We start from the raw sequence: 21,022 nt of genomic DNA on the forward strand, positions 1-21,022 counted from the left end.
CATTATTATATATCCAGTTTCTTGCAGGAAATTCTACTAGATCAATATTAATTTTAAAAATACTTTGGAAGTAATAATATGAAATTTTTTCACATCGCTTTCATATTACCTTCAATGACCTATGATTAAAACCATATTGATATCAAATTGGAATAAGTATCACATGATTAACTCCAACTCAATTTACGAGCTATTTTGATGCTATAAATTCTAGGTTGTCTCTATACTAACGGTAAATTACATCTATAAATCGAATAATGATCAACCCGTACATTAATAAATTTTTATGCTCTATTTTAAATGAAATCTGACCTATATATAGGATCGAAACTTAATAAGCGTAAATTATTTGTTACAATTTCTACATATAAATCATTTGGCTGCAGTTTAGGAATTGCCGGACATTATTAGCAAGTAAATATGTGTACATGCAATTATAGTGAATACGATTCCCATGGAATGTATAGCCCATAGTATAACAGATATATGTAATTACTATATAATCATTTTTTTATTCATCGCGTAAATCTTGTACCATCGTGTAATATCAAACAAGAAATTTCAACGAAAAACAGCTACTAATGCTGAAGGTATTGTCAAGTCAAAGAATGTTTTTGTACAACTGTTATTCACGAACACATTCCACATTCTCATGATACGAGAAAGTACAAACTTGACTTCTTGATTTGGGGTACGAACATTTTTTTAAATTATAATTTTGAATTATTCGTATTAATTTTGTAATATCAGTATTATTGGCGAGAATTAGTTCAAGTTTCTAATTAGGTTGAATTTTGCTTTTTGTATTTGGTTTCTGTACTTCGTGCGACTGGATTTCGTTTTTTTTTCGGATAATGTTCGTTGTTTACTAAGGAGTAAAATGTTTATGTAATCATCGAGAATGAGTTTTTTATATGCCAAATGTTCGTCACTGTCTTTCAACCTACAGAAATAAATAATCCTCCTTGTTTGTACAGCAAATTTATCAAATAAAGTTTCTGACTGTGAGCTCGCAACAAACTATTTGCATGGTGCCGGCAACATGGCTTCTCATTGGCTGCGTCTTCGCTACAGTTGCTACCAATGGCAGCATCGCAAGAGGTAATTTCCATTCTACTATATAATTATAGTATAGTATAATATAATTTTAGTATAATTATAATACGTTAAAAGTTATTGACAAATAGAATTATATTAAGGAGTGCCAACTCTCCGTGTTTACTAGCCAAAGCATTTAATGCCTGCCTTCCATCCAAATGGTCGGTTTTTACATGTTGATGAAACTTGAATGCATGTTTCATTGCAATTTTGACCCTCTAGAGAAACAGCAGATTAAATCAAATATTTCATTTTTTAAGAAATTTATACGTTTTTTCAATTTTATCGTGGGAGTCAAGAAACAAAGGCTGTATAAAGGAAAGCTTCATTTTTGTGTCCATTTTGACATATTACATTTTCCCACTATATATACTTGCAAAACAAAACTAATAATGAAATTGAATGCCATCGCATTAGGCAAGACTTGCAAAAATCTAAGCATGTATAGAGATGAAAATTCTTCGCTTTACAAACAAAAATTTTTGTCTAAAGTTATCATTTATTTTCAATTTTTCATTCAATATCTGTGACATTATTTGGCATTCATGTTGCCTTGTAAATACCGAGCCTTATAAATACCTTACAAATATAAATAAATATAAAAATAACGTAGTATTTTCTTATCAGTATCTTAAATTAACTTAAGGTATCTCGCAAACACCTGGAAACTTTTGCCTACGCTAAATATTCTTCCCATTAAACAATCACATTACAAAATCATTACAAGAATTAACAAACGCCATGAGTACTAGAGCAGTGATAACGTTCCTGAAGTAGAGCACTGACAACAACCGCTAAATATGAATAACAGTGAAATCTGTTTTTAATTAATAATAATCTCGGTATTCGTTTCTTAATTCCTGCACATAAGTTTAATAGTAATCATAAAACTAGTAATTAATGATATGAAATTTTCGTTGTTTAATCTGTATTTGTAATTTAAATATGCGAAAATTGCAAATGGTGATACACGTAGCAACTATCAATATTTTCCGTGCGTAGCTCTTAATGGATTGCCTTTCACGATTGGAAAATTTCCCGAATTCAGTATCATTCATATTCACCATTCACCAGATTGATTTAATATAGAATATATGCTATATAACTCCGCGTTGCTGATGCAAGTTAATATTTGAGATTTAAGAATCCCACAATCCAGAATTTTGTAATTAAAAATAAATCAGATAAATATTTCTTTCTATAACTGAAATCTATCATTTATCTTGTGTGTGTAATAAATCAGAAACTTTCGACAAGATATTGAGATTGACAATATTTTGAGATTTTTAAAAATTTCATTCAGTGAGAGCGTTTATAGTCTCTGTCTGTCCAGTATTGTCGACCTAATCCGAACTCAAAATACTAAATGACTTCCATATCATGTATGAAACTACTTGTTTGTCAAAATCGTTCAAAATTTCGAAGAAAAACAGACAGCTTAGCCATAAGCGGATGAACGTCCAATTATAGCAAACCAGCGGCAAATGAAACTTGTTTTTTGAAGCCATAAAGAAATGGCTTGCTGATTGCTAATTTGATCTGGGTACAGATGTATCTTCAAAATTTTCAAAATTAAATAGATATGAATCATTATGTTGTTAAGCTAACAGCGCTCTCTTATTCCTGCACATATTCCTGATATCTTCGTAAATAAAATTCCACAGGAACATCATGTTGAGGAAAATAACATTTCAAGCTCTAATTATTTAATATAAAACTGAAAAATTGTTTTGGAAGTTCCTCTAATCCTGAAACGGAGGTAGAATAGCTATTATTTTCAAATGAAGGTCTCGGCAATGCGGTTGGATTGTCATTAAAGTTGAATTTGAATTTAAAATGCAATCTCCGTTTGCAATGTAACCTGCATGGTAGCATAGCATGCAAATGCTGCGTCTCGGAACAAATTGCTACATATTTGCTGTTTTGAAGAGCAGTTGAAGGAATGTAGTATTCTTGGAGTAAAAAATAGTGAATTTGAATTTCTGAACATTATCTCAGATGTCTATTTACTTTAATTCATTGCGTCCATCTAAATATTAAATTACGTAATTTGTTGGTATTAGTATTATTGTAATAGCTAGGATACGATTTTAAGTGTATTAATGATGCTGATGAATCAATGAGGTCGTTGAAGAATGAAATCCCAATGGACTAACTAATGGATTAATTTTTGGTGCTTCTGTTCTATGTTTTCGTTTTGCAAGAAATAGGGCAATTATTGACCTATTTGCTGAGGGCAATTTAGGAACAAAGTTTCCATTTTGTGATAATGCAGATATAATTAAACGAAAAAAATATACCTTGAAAATTGAAAAAAAGTACAAAGAGCTCGGCAACCAATAAGTTAACAATTAAATGAATTATATTATATTATTACGATGCAGTTGTTCATTAAAAAATATTTTTCAATAATCATACTTGAATCAGAGGCCAATATTTTCCAGCTAAAAATTTCATTTCATTTGTTAAATCTTTTACAGAGTGGCGGGCGGGCCAAGTTCAACAGCATCATGAGTTGGTTGGTGCTCATCAGATTTCAGAAATCAAATACGTTTTGTCACAGATATATATCATAGTGACATGTTGCGTTAATTTTCATGCTGCTTCTCATAATGTTGGTACTCGTGCATGGTATTGTCATTTATAGTCTAGTAATAATTGAATCAATATTTTTTCTAACCTCTAAAAAACTGAACCATTAACTCAGTTTCCCCGATATTATCATGTTTCTGATAGCAAGACCAAATTCTGATTGCACTTGCCTGACTAAAAATGATTGCTAATAATTAATTTAGATGGTTTCTTGAGTTTAATATTCGGCAGCTTCTGTTTGTAAGCTGAATAATTCTGAATATTTTTATTCGCCAGAAATCCTTCGATGCCCCAGTTTTAAATGCCCAAGTAAACGCAACATCTAAGAACACATCAGCCAACCCTGATGTGTCCTCAAAGCAAGAAGCAGCGGGATATTATTCAGAAAATGGAGGAAGTCACAACAACCGAGTATTTGCAACAAAATTTAATAAAAATAAACGAGCGGCGGATGATGAACCGCCGAATTTTCGGTTCGTTTTTTCTAGTGACACAGAAGATGGAAGGTTACCCTTAGAGGCTCTGCTGGGGCAAGATTATATGAATTTCGACAATTTCAATCTTAATAGTGAGATAAATGAAAATATATCAACCCTACTTTATGGAATAAATCCCGAAAATCAGATAGATATTGCATTCGGTATAGAAGAAAACTCAGTCGAACCGAATCTTCTGGATGAAGCTGAACCTTATTTGCTGAGGGCATATCATGATTTTCCAAATTCACTAAGTATTGCAAACAATAACGATAAACTTTACAACGCTTTGGTTTTTCTCCAAAAGAGATTCAGCGGCGAGAGTGGCAGCAAATTCAACGATTTTATTCTCCCGGCTTTTAATCAGAATGATGATCGTGACAAGTCTTCACCTGGGTACGAGAGACCAGCCAACCTAATCAACCTAGAATTTCACAAGCAAAAACATAACTACGAGCCAACCTTCAGAAGCGATTACCTGGATAACCAACTTGATGATAATTTTTTCGATACGTACGCTCCAAAATTGATCAAAAAGTATTTCCTATCGAGCCCAGAGCACGGATTCCCAAGGGATACTGACATCGGTAATATTGTCAAGCACGGACCGAATTTCAAAACCTCCATTAAAGATTTTTCGAACGGAATTGATCGTCTTGATGAGAAGCTGCCCTCAAATAGACTAGAACATTTCGACGATCTTGACGCAGAATATGATGCATTTGATAAACCGGAAGACCACGAAGAATACGATGACTACGACAGCGTAATCGATAAAAATGAAAAGTATTTCACCAGTAAAGACGATGATTTATTTGTGCACGCCAGAGATACGGAAAATGGCTGTTTTGAAGATCAAGAAGTTTCGAAAGAAAAATTTTTATCATACTCTGATGTGAGTATATTGATAATTTAGGCACATTTTTGTATTGATTATTACTAAAGTTTTATCGTCTAAATCGATTAATCAACATGTTAAAAATACCATTGAATCCAGAGGGTAGATAGAGGGTAGATTGAATCAAGATAATGAAATCTTCCATTTCTTATTTCCTACATTTCGCAAGGGAAATATAACTTTGAGCATGAAATAATAAATAGTATAGGAAGTAAATTGCAATTCCCTCGGACCAATGATCGTTCAAACGGTCACAGGTTGTCCAGGATGTAGGAACGTCAGTGAACGAAGAAGATGTGACCGCAGTAGCCACGAGCCGTCCTCCCAGAGGCTGGAGTCCCAGGATGGGAAAAAGCAAAAAAGAAAACGAGCAAGATATGGTGAGTCATATTTGCATTAAATATCAATACAACAAGATACATTTGTTTATTATTTTTAAAGAAAACGAGCAAGATATGATGAGTCATATTCGCATTAAATATCAATAAAACAAGATAAATTTGTTTATTATTTTAAAGAAAACGAGCAAGATATGGTGAGTCATATTTGCATTAAATATCAATAAAACAAGATAAATTTGTTTATTATTTTAAAGAAAACGAGCAAGACATGGTGAGTCATATTTGCATTAAATATCAGTAAAATAAGATAAATTTGTTTATTATTTTAAAGAAAACGAGCAAGATATGGTGAGTCATATCTGCATTAAAAATTAATAAAACGACACAAATTTGTTAATTTTTTCACGATTTGAATATCACGTAGAGGCAAATTGGGATGAAAACATAACATCAGTATCCAACTGAGGAATTATTTGCAATATTGCAGTCAGTAATGAGAGATAAGGCAATAGATCTCTATTTGCATGCAATCACTTTAACTAAATGAGGAATTTTTTCCAGTTACTGAAAAGACATGCATGACAAAATGAGATTTTTATCTGCTATTAATGAACTCTAATATCAACTCTTCACAAAGTTAGCAATAAAAATTGGTGATTATATGATAAAATGTGTTGAAATAAAAATTAGAGGTAAAGCTCGTTAGACGGAGCCAAATTTGAATATTCTATGAAATAAAATCCAACAGCATCCACAAGAACGTTGCAAACTGTAATTAGTAACACTAATAAACGCTATTACAAATGATGTATCAGAAATTTTCGTCAAGTTGATAGTCTCACGAAATTGTTACTGCTCCCTGACAAAATTTGTGAATAAATTTATTAACGGGGTTTCATTCTATTGAAAAAATTGCAATCATTGAAAGGTATGCAAATTCAGGGTGTAAATATTTTGAAATGCAAACAAATTATGTGGCAAACCTTGGCCGGGTAAATTTTTTATTATTGTTTCAGAAAATCGTTCGTGAAAAGCGGAGTATCAGAGATCCTCAAATATCGAGTGACGCTTCACCTGTGGAAAAAGGTGAGTCGAAAAACTGAATTTAAAAAATTTCAGAAATAGAAAAATTTAGAAATGCTATGTCTTCGCTTCTTGCTTTTAATAGTTCTGCTAGAAACTACTGGTGTTTGCGGGTATTGTTCGGATAAAAGTTTAAATAAACCATATATGGTTTCGAACAAACAAATAAGACATTGATTCAAATGAACTAGAACTCTCATAAAATTCTGACATCAGAATGCCATCTTGAGAAAACTTAAAGGTTCGTCGTCAACGTAGGAATTAAAAACAATTTATACTGTATGAAAATATAAAAATTCCTGCATTTTTGTTCTTCGTAACCCAATACACCTGAAATTTACTTTCCAACGAATGTTGCATGAAATGATATATCTTCATTAATCTGGCTATGTTACTTTTCTTTCTATGGTGTGCAGTTCCTATTTTTGCGACTCAGCTGGTAAAGAAGAACCTTCCTTCATCCTCGGGGCTTCTTGATTTCCTCGACGACATCGTCGATGAGACCGAAATTGGTGGCACAAATCCGTGGCAGAAACTTCATAATCGCCTCATGCTCACTCTCATGAAGAACCGAATCAGGGAGAAACTTCTGCAACCCAAAGAAATCTTAGAAGCACAGTTAAAGTATGGGCAACAAGGAATTCTGACAGTCGATAATCCCGGCAATTCATTTGCATCAAACCCTTACTTATCGGCTTCTGTAAATCCCCAGCCAAATAAGGATCTCGGTTTTATTCAGGATGACATCACCAACATCCCGCGACAATATGTTTCAAAAGACGATGTCTTCAGCAACACAAGAAAATTCAATAATGCGCTTAAATCAGGACAGCACGACACTTTCCCTTCACATGTAAGCTCTAATAAAGAACAACAAGATTTTGGTCGTGTTGAAAACTCTTTAAGCATCACAAAGAGCCCAGGTCCAGCCAGGATGATTGCTTCCGATCAAGAACATCATACGAGGCAGCCAGATTCTGTTAGTGACAGCAATGCATTCAGGGACTGGGGTAAGGGCCGTTATTATGAATCATTGGAAATGCCAGGGAAAGAAGAAATTGAGTTTGGAGGCAAACTGGTTCCGCTTCCCACTGAAAAACGGTATCTCTTAAACGTATTAAGCCCAAAAAGATTCCGTTACCGGCAGCCTTTCAAAATACCCAAGAATCTCGAAAATAATTTCATAGAAGAAGGACTTCCCGACCTCAACCAGGCGAGAAAACTTCCCTACGCCGCACAAAGAGAGACTTTTAATCCCCGAATGGGGAAGCGAGACACGAGGCAAGTGTGGGACCATAATTTTGGTGATGATTGGTGGCGTCACGAACCTAAATCTATTCACAACGAACTGTCATCGAACGAGAAAATGGACACGATACATCACTATGTGTTCACTCCACGAGTGGGCAAGCGAGCTCCGACCTTCATTCCTCGGACTGGTAAACGCAGGTTCGATTTCATACCTCGGGCTGGGAAACGAACGTTCAGTTTCATACCGCGCGCTGGGAAACGAGCATTCAGTTTCATTTCCCGGGCTGGGAAACGAACATTCAGTTTCATTCCTCGCGCTGGGAAACGAACATTCAGTTTCATTCCCAGGGCTGGGAAACGAGCGTTTAGTTTCATTCCTAGGGCTGGGAAACGAACGTTTAGTTTCATTCCTAGGGCTGGTAAACGAGCGTTCAGCTTCATACCTCGAGCTGGGAAACGAACTTTCAGTTTCATTCCACGGGCTGGGAAACGAGGATTTAGCTTCATTCCTCGAGCGGGAAAAAGAAATTTCAGCTTCATTCCTCGAGCGGGATAAGAAGCAAACAATTTCATCGCTGTTGGGAGATGACATCTCAGGCCGTCACATTCTTCCTGGTGAATTCAAAAGCAAACTCTTACACTCAGCGCGCTACAGATGAAGTCTTGAACTTGCAATACACAAACTGCATGGGGCGTTGTGTCTAGCTCATTTAATTCCTTGTATGATTATCAATACTTATTGTTAAAAAAATAGCATTGAAGAGGCTAACTTTTAATTCCTAGTAATACATTGATGTACATGGGGCATTAAACTGGCCTAAAATACAATAGAAGATGAACCGTAACATTATATATTATTACAATGTGATCATATTTCTACGACAGAATTCTAACAAGAATTTCGGAATTTAATGCCTATGATAATGGAGTACACATAAGCCCGTAGCGAGTGCCTAAAGTTCGTTTGAAATCGTTTACCTGTATGTAAAAATGTGGTGAAAAACGAGATAAAATGAACAACCTTTCGTTCATTGCCTAATCTCTTTGAATCAAGTTGCCAAGCAATCAAATTAAAAGGATAAAGAAATCACAGGAGCATACAAAACTAAAATTTAATTGCAAGTGCTTGCATCAATAAATCTGCAACTGTAGCGTCTCTTACTTATTCCCCTGAACGTTGTTGTTGATTTGAGTTAAGTCGAGCCTCTAGAGTGGATGTAACTAAGAAAAATTATTATAAAGTTTGCTTTTTTTTTTCTTTTGATGAACAAAAGTTGTCGATGCGAATATCTTCTTTATATCGAGTCATAATATCTTGCTACATATTGATTATACTGTAAGTTCGACTTGACTTTTCAACAGGAGAACCGCACTTAATCAGAGGACGGAAATTTTTATCACATCCCATTGTTCAAACGCATATTGAAAAATTGAATCACGTTCGATAAAAATCTCATAACTCTATTTCGGTATCGCTTGAATCATTCGGGCATTACAATTTGTTAACCTCAACGAAACAGAGCAGTTGGACCGTGCATTTATATATGAAGTGCACGTATAAAGAATATGGCTCTTTGTTCGGGGCATTGTTCAGAACGAAAACGCGTTGTAGATTGTAACGGTTTCTGAAAACAAAGAATGAACAATTTGAACATAAATTGAGGTTATCCGAGATTAAAAACAATATAGAGAAAATAGCCAAGGTTAACAAGCAATAAAACGATCATAACATAAGTAAATGATAACATACCAAATTGCTGAACAATCTCAGTCAAGTTTGATTCAAAATGAATTTTGTCTGAGCTCATTAACTCTGGTCCTACCTAAAAGGTCCCAACCTCATGTATACGGGAGAAGTATGTTCAGTAAAATTCTTTACAGCACGTTTTATATAAAATGCACCATTTTCCCAATTGGTATACCAGTTGGGGAATAGTGATTGCGGGGCTAAAAAGATTAACGTGTGAAAGCAATCACATGTTACGAGGCGAGATAACGAGATAAGCTTTACACCTTACGGTATCAAGCGCAATCCCATGTTCCACAGTCAGCAGTGGACAAGCAACGCACCCCAATTAAAGTGAGTTGACTTCTTTGATTAAAATTGTATTGTATTTTTGGAATGAGTCTTGAATATGGCTCATTATTTGAAGCAAGGCCACGACTCAAGCGTATATATTTTTGCTGCACACTAGAGACAATGAATATCGACACGCTTTAGAAAGCTTTCATTTACTTCGTTTTTATATTTTGTGGCTGCATCGAGTATGCTGTTCACTCGAAGAAGAGAAGAAGATTTTTACTAATTGTACATAGAAGTAAAAATTGCAAAACATATTATAAAAAATCACTTAAAATTTAATATAAGTATTTTTAATCCTTTATGGTTTGCTTAATCCTTAATTTATGCCCACATTTATTAGGAATCAACAGAAAATTCCTAATAAACAGAAGATTCCTAATATTAGGAATCAACAGAAGATTCTCAACAAATTAATCAAAAGTAAAACATTTCTCTAAAGTTTTTTGCAGCGTTCAACGGGAAATTAAAAGTGTATTTTAAGATGTAACTATTTTCCAGATGTAAATCTCCCAGTATGTAAATCTGATGTTTCATTAAGTTTCAGAGATGAAGTTCGCTGCAGCCATACTTCTTATACTGCTCGCATGTGAGTATATTATTCTATAGACAGCCTTTCATTAGAAGCTTTCGATGATTGATCTTTATACCAATCATAAAGAATTTTTGAATTTATTTATTATTTTTTATTAAAAATTTTTCATGCATGTTAACGCTCCCGCATATTTCAACTTTTCTTGATCGAAAGAAATCCAAACTTTGGATATTTTCACATTAATCTGAATTTTTAATACATATTATAAAATCTTAAACGGCTTTTTGTACAACTAATTTCCAAGCACTTCCATGACTTTTTTTACATGCTCAAGAAGGCCTTTTGCACATTGACATAATTCCACAACTTAAACTAGATTTTGTCGTTAACTCAATAGTTTTTGCTAATGAATTCAATAAAGCCATCTGCTACGTTCAGTTCTTAAATAATATTTCGAACAGAATTATATCTATAATTAGCAACAAATATCATTTGGGAAAAATTTATCATAATGATTTAACACACAGCTTCTTCGCGTGAATGATCATCGAAAAAACCCAACATGTTTATTTTTAAATTACTTGACCAACAGAATTTCTTGACTTCCTTCTAATATATATAAATTAGCCATGATAGATATTAATTTTGCAAAATAATTTAATTCAATCTTGTAAGTGTCCTTAATGTGTTTGAATAACAGAGCTGTATAATCCCTGTCAGGCAGCAGCGCGCTGTCGCCGGATGTCCAGAGGCTCTGTGACGCCTACTGGGACTGGCGGATGTCAGACAGACCTGAGTTCGCGACATTCGTGAGGCTTATTTGAAATTGTTTGCTACATTTCATAGTCTTACTAATTGTTTTCTACATTTGTGATCTATGCCTGCATCAAATTGTTCAATACATTCGTGCAGTCTACATGAAATGGTCAGCTACATTCGTGAGGCCTACATGAAACTACTTGATTCATTCGTGAGGCCTACATGAAACTACTTGATTCATTCGTGAGGACTACATGAAACTACTTGATTCATTCGTGAGGACTACATGAAACTACTTGATTCATTCGTGAGGACTACATGGAACTACTTGATTCATTCGTGAGGACTAGATGAAATTTTTTACTACATTAGCGAGGTCAAGATCAATTATTTTGTTATATTCGTTAGGCCATAATTATTCGTTATTATTCGTTATTCGTTCATAAAATTATTCTGATTTTCTCCATTGAATTATTTCCATCTTAGATACAATGTCAAGTTGAAAGTTGTCTGTCCCCTTCTAAAATAATTCGGGTTTATTTGTGATTATTTTAAATCTAATTTCAGCAATTATTTTCTCTGAAAAATTAGGCTTTCACACCAATTGAGAAGATGGCATTTTTTTTAAGGTTACTAGCGAAATTTCATTTTTGACTGTGAATTATGAATAATTGGAACACTTCAAAAATTGTGGGACCTGTCAGTTAGGGTAAATTTCATCGCAGGTCCATTTTAAACTATTGCTCTTTTATATTACCATAAATCTCTCGCTGTAATATATACTGTATATTATAGCGAGATAATCACCACAACCTTGAAGAGAAGTACCCATAATGTAACCTTCAAGTATTTCAAATTAAGGATATATTTACCGACCCTAATTTCTCAGGTAGGTTTCAACGGCTACAACGCAAATCTCGACGATTTGTCGCTAACTGCGTACGAGAATCGCCTGAAGAAATCGCAAGAATTCCTTGATGAAATTCTTGTACTTGAGCCGACGCTCGTCGAAACGTCGGATGTGGTCAACCTGCTCATCTTGAAAGACGAGGTTGAAACATTCATCGCAGGATACCCTTTTATGAAGTGAGATTGGACGGGTAAAGAAATGTAAAGTGATCCTCATTAAAGTTATTGGGCCAAACGATTCTAAAAATAAGACTTTCCAAAGGTTGGGGTTTGGCACCAATCATTCTGAGTAGAAAAAATTTAGTTGCCAGCTCATGCTTGTATAGACTATCGATAACTAGCCTAAATTAACATGTAATTAAGGTATGTAATATCAATTAAATTTCATGCAAATATGATGTTATAATTACCATTTGTTCCGAAATACTGTGGAAACGTTATTATTATTATTAATATTATTATTGTCATTATTATTATTATTATTATTGTTATTATTATTAATATTATTATTATTATTATTATTATTATTATCATTAATTTTATTATTTTTGCAAGTTTCCTCGAGCCAATAAGCTACATGGAAGGCCCCCAAGTAGACCTGGAAAAGTTGATCTCCTGGACCCAGTTCAACGCTGCCTCCGACTACGAAGATTACGTCGCGAGGATCTCGAAACTCGACGTGCAGATCCAGCAGATCATTGAACTCTTGAGTGAAGGAGTCGCTCGAGGTATTCTTCCGCACCAGATCTCCATGGTGAGGAAATGTTGGTAACTTAGTTCGGTTTGTCATCAAGAAAATTGGTTCCTTGTATAAACAGTTAGAATATTTTAATTTGACGCCATTGGCCTCTGCTTTGAAATAAGAAGTGTTTTGTAGAAGACATTTATGTATAGTTGGTTTTTCAAGGCGAAAATTGCGATCTTTAATGAAGATTCCTATCGTTGTCATCTTATTTCATATGAGATTTTTAAAAAATTTTCGTAATGAATTCTATTCTAAATGAGAGAGTTGTCTTCATTTTCTGAAAATAATTTTTTAGATTTCTACACTATCAGAACATCGAGTACCGATAATATTCTCGGCAATTTGGTTGAAAAATAAAATATATAACATCCAAATTGTACGATGATTCACGCTTTTTCCGTAAGAAATACCTTAAATGAGATAATAGTGCTAATTTCTGTTGTGACCAGGCATGCAGATCAAGACTATAGCCAAATTGTAGAATCAATTAATATATAAATGTATTTTGAGCTAAATCTTACCTTTATTCATGAAGTTTGCGAATTATTTCTAATAGCTAATGTCAGGTGCGTCAAGTTAGGGCAGTCATGTGAATGACTGCCAATCACAAGTAAAATATGCAATCTATTCACTTTTGTTTGCAGAACGGAGTAACCGAACAAATAGACGCTTTCATCGTGGAAGATCCGGAAGAATGCATTCTATTTTCGCACGTATTTTCCAGTCCATCTGAAAATTTAAGTCCTCAAGAGCTTGATGACCTCAAAAATCGAACCAAAGCCGTAATATTAGAGACGGTTAGTTTTGATATAATAAATATATTATTGATAATTCAAAAGCTATATATAGCTGAAATATTTATTGATGTGTTAAGTGACAATGTTAATACCATTTGTCCCTGGATATTTCCTCTTGAATATCTTCCTTGTTGAAAGATAATCTCCTTCATTGCAATTTGTTCATAAACATATACTTGTTCGCCTTCCCTGTCACTACCAAATTTAACTCTGGCAGATGCGCTAAAATGTAAATTATTTGAACGATTTAGTATCGTTTGAAGTATCTTTCTCTTTCGATAGCGATTTTCAAGCACTTCAATTTACAGAAAACGATTTTCAAATGAGAAGCTAAATGATCTGCAGCTACACTTCAGATCAGTTATAAAAGTATTAGTATTTCAGCAATCGGCAAATGCATACATAAGACCTCTGAAAATGTAAACTAAGTACACGTAGAACCAGTATTTTTATAATGGAGCCTCGATTGTCAAATCGTTTTTTATCAGAGTTTTCAGGAAAATTTGTGTCCTCAATTGAGAAAATTTTTGAGTAAATAATGAAAGAAGAGTGGACATTTTCTTATTGAATTGTATTTTTTTACTTTCTGTCACTAAATTATTTCTTGAAAATTTTAGGTGAAACAATCAGTATAGCTATCTATTAAGGTTCATTCAGTCAAATATATTTAAATCAACTAAAATATTTCATATCATCGATACTATGAGAAATCACCCTGAATATTTTCCATGAAAGTGTTGATTTTATTTTTGAATATATAACATAAAAATCTTAATAATATTCATATATAAAAATAATCATATAAAACAATATTAAAATAAAATAATAAATATTGTATTTATAAAATTATGAAAAAGTCATGTGTCGCCTTTCTCGCCTGTCCAGTTGTCGCCTGCGAAGCTTTTTAACTTGTATGGGCATTCACTAGAAATTTTTTTTGTCATTCCTTTGATCGTGTTGTTCATTTGTTTGCGTGTTGTTTACTCCTATGTGAAAAAACAATAAATAATAAATAGGTATATATATAATATAAACAAATAAATTCCGAATCGCTGAACAGGTTGTGCCCAGTTTTACATCGCTCAAGCAGTACATTAGTACTCAGTACAGCACGCGACCTGACATCGCCATTTCCACTTTACCCAACGGAACCGAACTATACCGGCAGCTAATCATGTAAGTTTGATCCGTTCTTGAAAAAACTGAAATTTTCATTTAAATGATCAAGGTTTCTCTATTATCAACGAATTAATGATTGTTTTTCTCACGAGGCATATCTGTATTAGTGAATTTCTGGTTTCGCTAATTCTAATCATTCACACAAATTAATATAACTGCGTTTGCATGTGAATAATATTATTGTTTCTTGTGACTATAATATAACAAAAATTTATTTACATCTGTTAGATCACGTCGTTTAATGATGCAATCATCTAAATTAGCTGTCCAGGCAGAAAATTGTTTTATTCGGAGCCAGCTTTATTAACCCAATCGAATAGGACAATCATTTCACTCCTGGACTCTCATCATTCTCAATATTTTGAATGATATTACTTCATTTAATATGATGTTTTGCGATCAGTTTCCACACAGGAGAAGACACAACACCTGACTTCATCCATCAAGTTGGCTTGTCGGAGGTTGAACGCATCAACGGCCTCATGCAGGCGGTGAGCTGATCAATATTTAGCTTTTGTCTGTTTTTAAATGATCGAGAAATCGATCATATTTCGATATCTTTGCTTTGATTAAATTAGGTGTGAACTTTTTCCAGAAAATTATATTCAAGTAAAATTCTACTGATATTTCAGTTGATAAAAGCTTCAGGTATTCTGATAATTTTTTTTCTCTGCTCATTTTTCAGAATCATGTGAAAAATGTCACAATCAAATCTTAACTCACAATCAAATCTAAACTCGAAAAAATTATTGCTTGATTAAAAGTTCACTCTAAATAAAATGAGCCAAGTTCATTACAAATGTTTCAATAAATTATAATTATTACCATATTTACAGATCGTTTATGAGTTGGGTTACAACATGACATCGCAGGAATTCTCGGAAATGATCAAGAACGATCCGGCAAATTTTTATGAAACTGGAGAAGAATTAATGGACCAGTTTGAAAACATTGTCTACAATATCGTAATTCCAGCTCTACCTCTTGCTTTTGACAACATTCCAAAGACAAATATTACGTGAGTGTAATAGTCACTAAAAATGAATTAAAAAATTAAAAGAAAAACCAAAGTAATGATATCAAAGATAAATGAAATTCAAGTAAAGATTTGAAAAAGAGTTATCTATATTGATTTTTAACGTAACCAAATTTCTCCAGTACATTAACCTCTTTTAAAGCACTTGATGACAAGTTTTCAAGAAAAGCAATTCTGGAAATTGTTGCTTGACAAAAACTTCCCAATGGCCCAGAGTCGTCGAGTCGCCGTCGCCTGACCAGCCGGTGGCGTTCTACCAGTCAGGCTCGTACACGACGGACAGCGGCCTGGCGTGTTCTACGTCAACACTTACGACCCCAGCGCCCAGTACGTAGACTGGATTAAGTTTATTACGTTTAACTATCAACAACTGAGCGCTCAGTACGTGGACACGTGATGTTATAGGATTAAGTTTATTGCGTTTCACTGTCAACAACTGAGCGCTCAGTAAGTGGACACGTCATGTTATAGGATTAAGTTTATTACGTTTAACTGTCAACAACTGAGCGCTCAGTACGTGGACACGTGATGTTATAGGATTAAGTGTATTACTTTTAACTGTCAACAACTGAGCGTCCAGTACGTAACCCCTTGACATTATAGGATTAAGTTTATTAAACTGTCAACAACTGAGTGCTCAGTACGTAGACCCCTGACATTATAGGATCAAGTTTAGTACGTTTAACTGTCAACAACTGAGCGCTTAGTACGTGGACACGTGATGTTATAGGATTAAGTTTATTACGTTTAACTGTCAAAAACTGAACGCCCAGTACGTGGACACGTGACATTCTAAGATTAAGTTTATTGCGTTTAACTGTCAATCACTAAGATAAATTTAATTCAATAAATTAATAAATTTAATTCAATAAATAAATAAATTTAATTTGCTAAAATAATTACAGCTCTGGTGAATCACTAAGCGCCTTGTATACGTAGATGCATGATATCTTAGGATTTAATTGCGTTTAAATGCAAGCACGTATATCTTGTAGGATTTTATTTCAAGTTATGAAAATTTCTAATTATATATTACATCAAATTAGAAAAGTTTATGTCTTTGTATAACACAGTATATGTGAAATATTATTATGATTGAAGACGCAAATTAAAATGTCAATATGGTATCAAGTTATGCATTTCTTGATACAATTCATCCGAATATTTACCAGGTCGAGATATCTATATTTTATTTATATCAGATTATTGTAAAAGAGGCTGACAAGACGTGGCATATTTCTTCATACAATATTTCAAGGATCATATTTTATTTATATGAGATGATAGTAAAAGATGTTGGTAATACAGGGAATACAATATTTCATCATACAATATATCAAGGATACATAAACAATGGAGATAAAAATAAGAATTTTTGCTGAATAAGAATTTTTGCTTCATTGCATATGTTGAATTTCAATAATAACAATCATTTTTTCACCCACAAGACCCAAGTACGAGATGCTGACGCTGTCGTTGCATGAAGGTAACCCCGGCCATCACCTGCAGGGATCCTACGCCCTCGAGTCCCCCGACATCCCCTACTTCAGGGCGTCCACGGAGGACAGGAACTACGCTCACTCCCCTAGCAGGTCGAGCTATAGTTTAACTATTAAGTAAATTATCAAATTAGCTATTGGTAATTATTAAGCTAGTTATTCTTAATTATTAAGTTAGTTTCTGGTAATTATTAACTTACCTATTTGTAATTATTTGTTTAGTTATTGGTAATTATTAAGTTAGTTTTTGGTAATTATTAACTTAGCTATTTGTAATTATTAGATTAGTTATTGGTAATTATTAAGTTAGTTTTTGGTAATTGTTAACTTAGCTATTTGTAATTATTAGATTAGTTATTGGTAATTATTAAGTTAGCTATTGGTAATTATTAGGTTAATTATTGGTAGCTATTAAGTTAGCTATTGGTAATTATAGGTAATTATTAAGTTTAGTTATTGGTAATTATTAATTTTAGTTATTGGTAATTATTAGGTGTGTTTTTGGTAACTATTAAGTTTGCTATTGGTAATTATAGGTAATTATTAAGTTAGTTATTGGTAATTATTAATTTTAGTTATTGGTAATTATTAGGTAAGTTTTTGATAATTATTAAGTTAGCTATTGGTAATTATTAAGTTAGCTAATAGATTACCACGATATTCAGACGGCATGTGGTTACCCAAAAATTTCTTGTCTTGTATTTCCAACTAGTTCCCTGCGTCACTTATGATTTATCTCGTTTTTAGTTGGAGCTATCGGCAATGTGCGTAGAAAGTTATTTTTTCGCTTAGAAAGTACTAGTAATATGTATAAAAAAATTCATCTTTAATCCAACATTAAATGCTTCAGTGCTCTTTTAATGGAGATGTATATTTTTCAGGTTCCCCCTGCGCACTTATTACATCGAAGGTTGGGCCCTATACGCTGAGTCTGTTGGTTTCGACATGGAACTCTACAATGACCCACTAGAAAGGTAATACAACAACATTTTCACATTTAACATTACCAAAAGAATCGAAACTCGAAACATAATATAATTTGAACCATAATTACTAGGAATTCAATGATCTGATGTCCAATAATTAAAATATTCTTATATAACGCATTAAATAGTTCATTGATTTAAATTTGATTTATTCAATTATTATCTGATGCTCAATAATTTCAATAATCTTTTACAACGCATTATATTGCTAATCTAATTTAAATATTATTTTTTCAATAGTTCAATAATGATCTGATGTTCAATAATTTGAATAATCTTTTATAACGCAATAAATTGTTCATTGATTGAAATTTGATTTGTTCAAAAGTTATCTGATGTTCAATAATTTGAATAATCTTTCATAACGCATTAAATAGTTCATTTGATTTAAATTTGATTTGTTCAATAATGTTCTGATGTTCAATAATTTGAATAATCTTTTACAACGCATTAAATTTTTCATTTGATTTAAATTTGATTTATTCAGTTATGATCTGATGCTCAATAATTTGAATAATCTGTTATAACGAATTAAATTGTTCATTTGAAATAAATCTAATTTGTTCAATAATAATCTGATGCTTTATACATTGAATAATCATTTACAACGCATTAAATATTCAGTCTGATTTAAATTTGATTCGTTCAAAGTTGATCTGATGTTCAATAATTTGAATAATCATTTACAACGCATTAAATTTTTCGTTTGATTTAAATTTGATTTGTTCAGTAATGATCCAATGTTTAACAATTTGAATAATCTTTTATAATGCATTAAATTGTTCATTGATTTAAATTTGATTCGTTCAAAAGTGATCTAATACTCAATAATTTTAATAATCTGTTATAAAGAATTAAATTGATCATTTGATTTAAACCTGATGTGTTCAATAATGATCTGATGTTCAATAATTAGAATAATCTTACATAAGGCGTAAAGTTTTTCGTTTAATTTAAATTTGGTTCTTTCAATAATGATCTGATGTTCAATAATTTGAAATAGGGCTAATAATTAATTTGAAATTTAATTTGAAACGCATTAAATTTCCGCAGATATGGCCACTATTCTGACGAGATGTTCAGGGCATGTCGCCTGGTCATCGACACTGGCATTCACGCCTTCAATTGGACCAAAGAACAGGCCATGCAATACCTGCTCGACAACACGGCCATGACACCACATGCAGTGGAGGCGAGTTAATCTTATTTTTTAGCGTATTTTCTCATTTATGGAAAAAAATGCGATATTGTGCTCGCCATGTCCGTCTGTCTGTCTGTCTGTCCGTGACTTCACGTTTTCGTCGACGAGAAAATGCGCTCTCTGTCACTCACTGCAGTGAGTACTGAGTTATATTTTTTATGAGTTCATCGAATAAGTTGGCAAGGTACTCGTAATATCGAAGAAACCGATTATTTAAATTTTACGAAATTTTTCAAGCGAGTTAAGTGTTTTTGGACCTCGCATGCTAAGAATTGCTCGAAATGTTCTTATCACAAATTAGTGTACTTGACTAGAATATTAATGCATTTGCAAAAGACATAATCATTAAGGGATCCCATTTAATGTGCATTGTAAATTTTTGCTTTTTGGCTCCGTCTTGATCTACGTGCTCAGTTTTTCAAAACTGGGAGAATATATATTAGTACAAACAATGTGGACATAATATATAAATATTATTTTCTGTATTAGTAAATTAGAGAACTAAATAGGATAACATGATAAATCTATATAATATTCATATTCGCAGAATGAAGTGAACCGCTACATCACGTGGCCGGGCCAGGCGTTGGCTTACAAATGGGGAGAACTGCAGCTCCGGGAGTTCAGGACCAACGCTGAGGAACAACTCCAGGATCAGTTCAGCCTGCAGAGTTACCACGACGTTGTCCTCCAGAGCGTTGGTCCAATGGTCGTTGTTCAAGAGACCGTTAACCAGTGGATAGAATCTGTCCAGAACGCAACAAAAAATCATCTAGAATAAATAATGTTGTCAGTTGCGATGTCCCGACCGTTCAAGTGGACCACTTTTTGTGGTAAGAGAGTATAGCATCAAAATGTCTTGCATGAACAGATTATTGGATGTGAGAAAACATATTTCGGTTATTTGAAGTAGGACATAGAGCAAAAATATTGTGCAGAAAAAATGTGCAGAACATGACTTTGGTTGTTTTATAAGCAAAAATATTATTCCAATAAGAATCGTGTATCGATCTGAGCTATCCGCAAGATTGCACGACGAGACTTAAGTAAATACCATCATTCTATGTGCATTTTATTAACCAATTTATTTTCGATCAGTGTAAGATTGATCAGTTAAGATCAGTCTAATTATTTGGAGATCGTCCCTTTTCAATATGAATAAATTGTGTTCGCTAAATAATTTTGATCATTATGAAGGACGTTAATAAGACAAAAATATGATGATATGTGCTTCTTGGAGTTTTAATACGAAATGTAGCACACGCTGGACAATATGTGGGATAAAGTTAGTTTTTCATGTTGTATTCAATAATCAGCTGTTCATTTGAATTGTTATTATTGAATCGTTTCGAAAAATTGCAAAAAGCTACTGACTGACTTTGAAATACTTGAAATATTTTTGAAAATATTTCAAATACTGACAATAAAAAATATTTTGCGATTATTCAGTGAGTCGCACAAGACATTTTATCTCTGTCGCGAAAAATCAAACCATAGAGCGTGCATCGTTCGATCACAGTTAGTAATTGAGACGCGCCACAATACCAGCACCGTTGT

The 21,022-nt window shown here is 33.2% G+C and overlaps 3 protein-coding genes across 3 annotated transcripts; all 3 read left to right on the top strand.

The window, feature by feature from the left end:
- Nucleotides 1–954: 954 nt before the first annotated feature.
- On the top strand, nt 955–8,878 carry LOC108670005. The gene is made up of 6 exons (XM_018157446.2): nt 955–1,101; nt 3,579–3,616; nt 3,967–5,061; nt 5,322–5,444; nt 6,422–6,491; nt 6,905–8,878. Exons 1-6 carry the CDS (start codon nt 1,029–1,031, stop codon nt 8,293–8,295), a joined length of 2,790 nt encoding a protein of 929 aa, XP_018012935.1. The 5' UTR covers nt 955–1,028; the 3' UTR covers nt 8,296–8,878.
- Nucleotides 8,879–9,762: 884 nt separating this feature from the next.
- Nucleotides 9,763–16,114, top strand: LOC108670003. Its single transcript, XM_018157442.2, has 10 exons — nt 9,763–9,819; nt 10,367–10,408; nt 11,075–11,163; nt 12,003–12,199; nt 12,578–12,776; nt 13,412–13,564; nt 14,625–14,740; nt 15,147–15,234; nt 15,580–15,761; nt 15,994–16,114. The coding sequence occupies exons 2-10, from the start codon at nt 10,369–10,371 to the stop codon at nt 16,112–16,114; spliced, it is 1,185 nt and encodes a 394-aa protein (XP_018012931.1). The 5' UTR covers nt 9,763–9,819; nt 10,367–10,368.
- A 1,119-nt stretch (nt 16,115–17,233) lies between these two features.
- Nucleotides 17,234–20,529, top strand: LOC108670007. The gene is made up of 4 exons (XM_018157449.2): nt 17,234–17,371; nt 18,160–18,252; nt 19,318–19,456; nt 20,013–20,529. The coding sequence occupies exons 1-4, from the start codon at nt 17,241–17,243 to the stop codon at nt 20,244–20,246; spliced, it is 597 nt and encodes a 198-aa protein (XP_018012938.1). The 5' UTR covers nt 17,234–17,240; the 3' UTR covers nt 20,247–20,529.
- Nucleotides 20,530–21,022: the final 493 nt, after the last annotated feature.

Source organism: Hyalella azteca, unplaced genomic scaffold (assembly GCF_000764305.2).
Source record: "Hyalella azteca isolate HAZT.00-mixed unplaced genomic scaffold, Hazt_2.0.2 contig13295, whole genome shotgun sequence".
Taxonomy (NCBI): Eukaryota; Metazoa; Arthropoda; class Malacostraca; order Amphipoda; family Hyalellidae; genus Hyalella; species Hyalella azteca.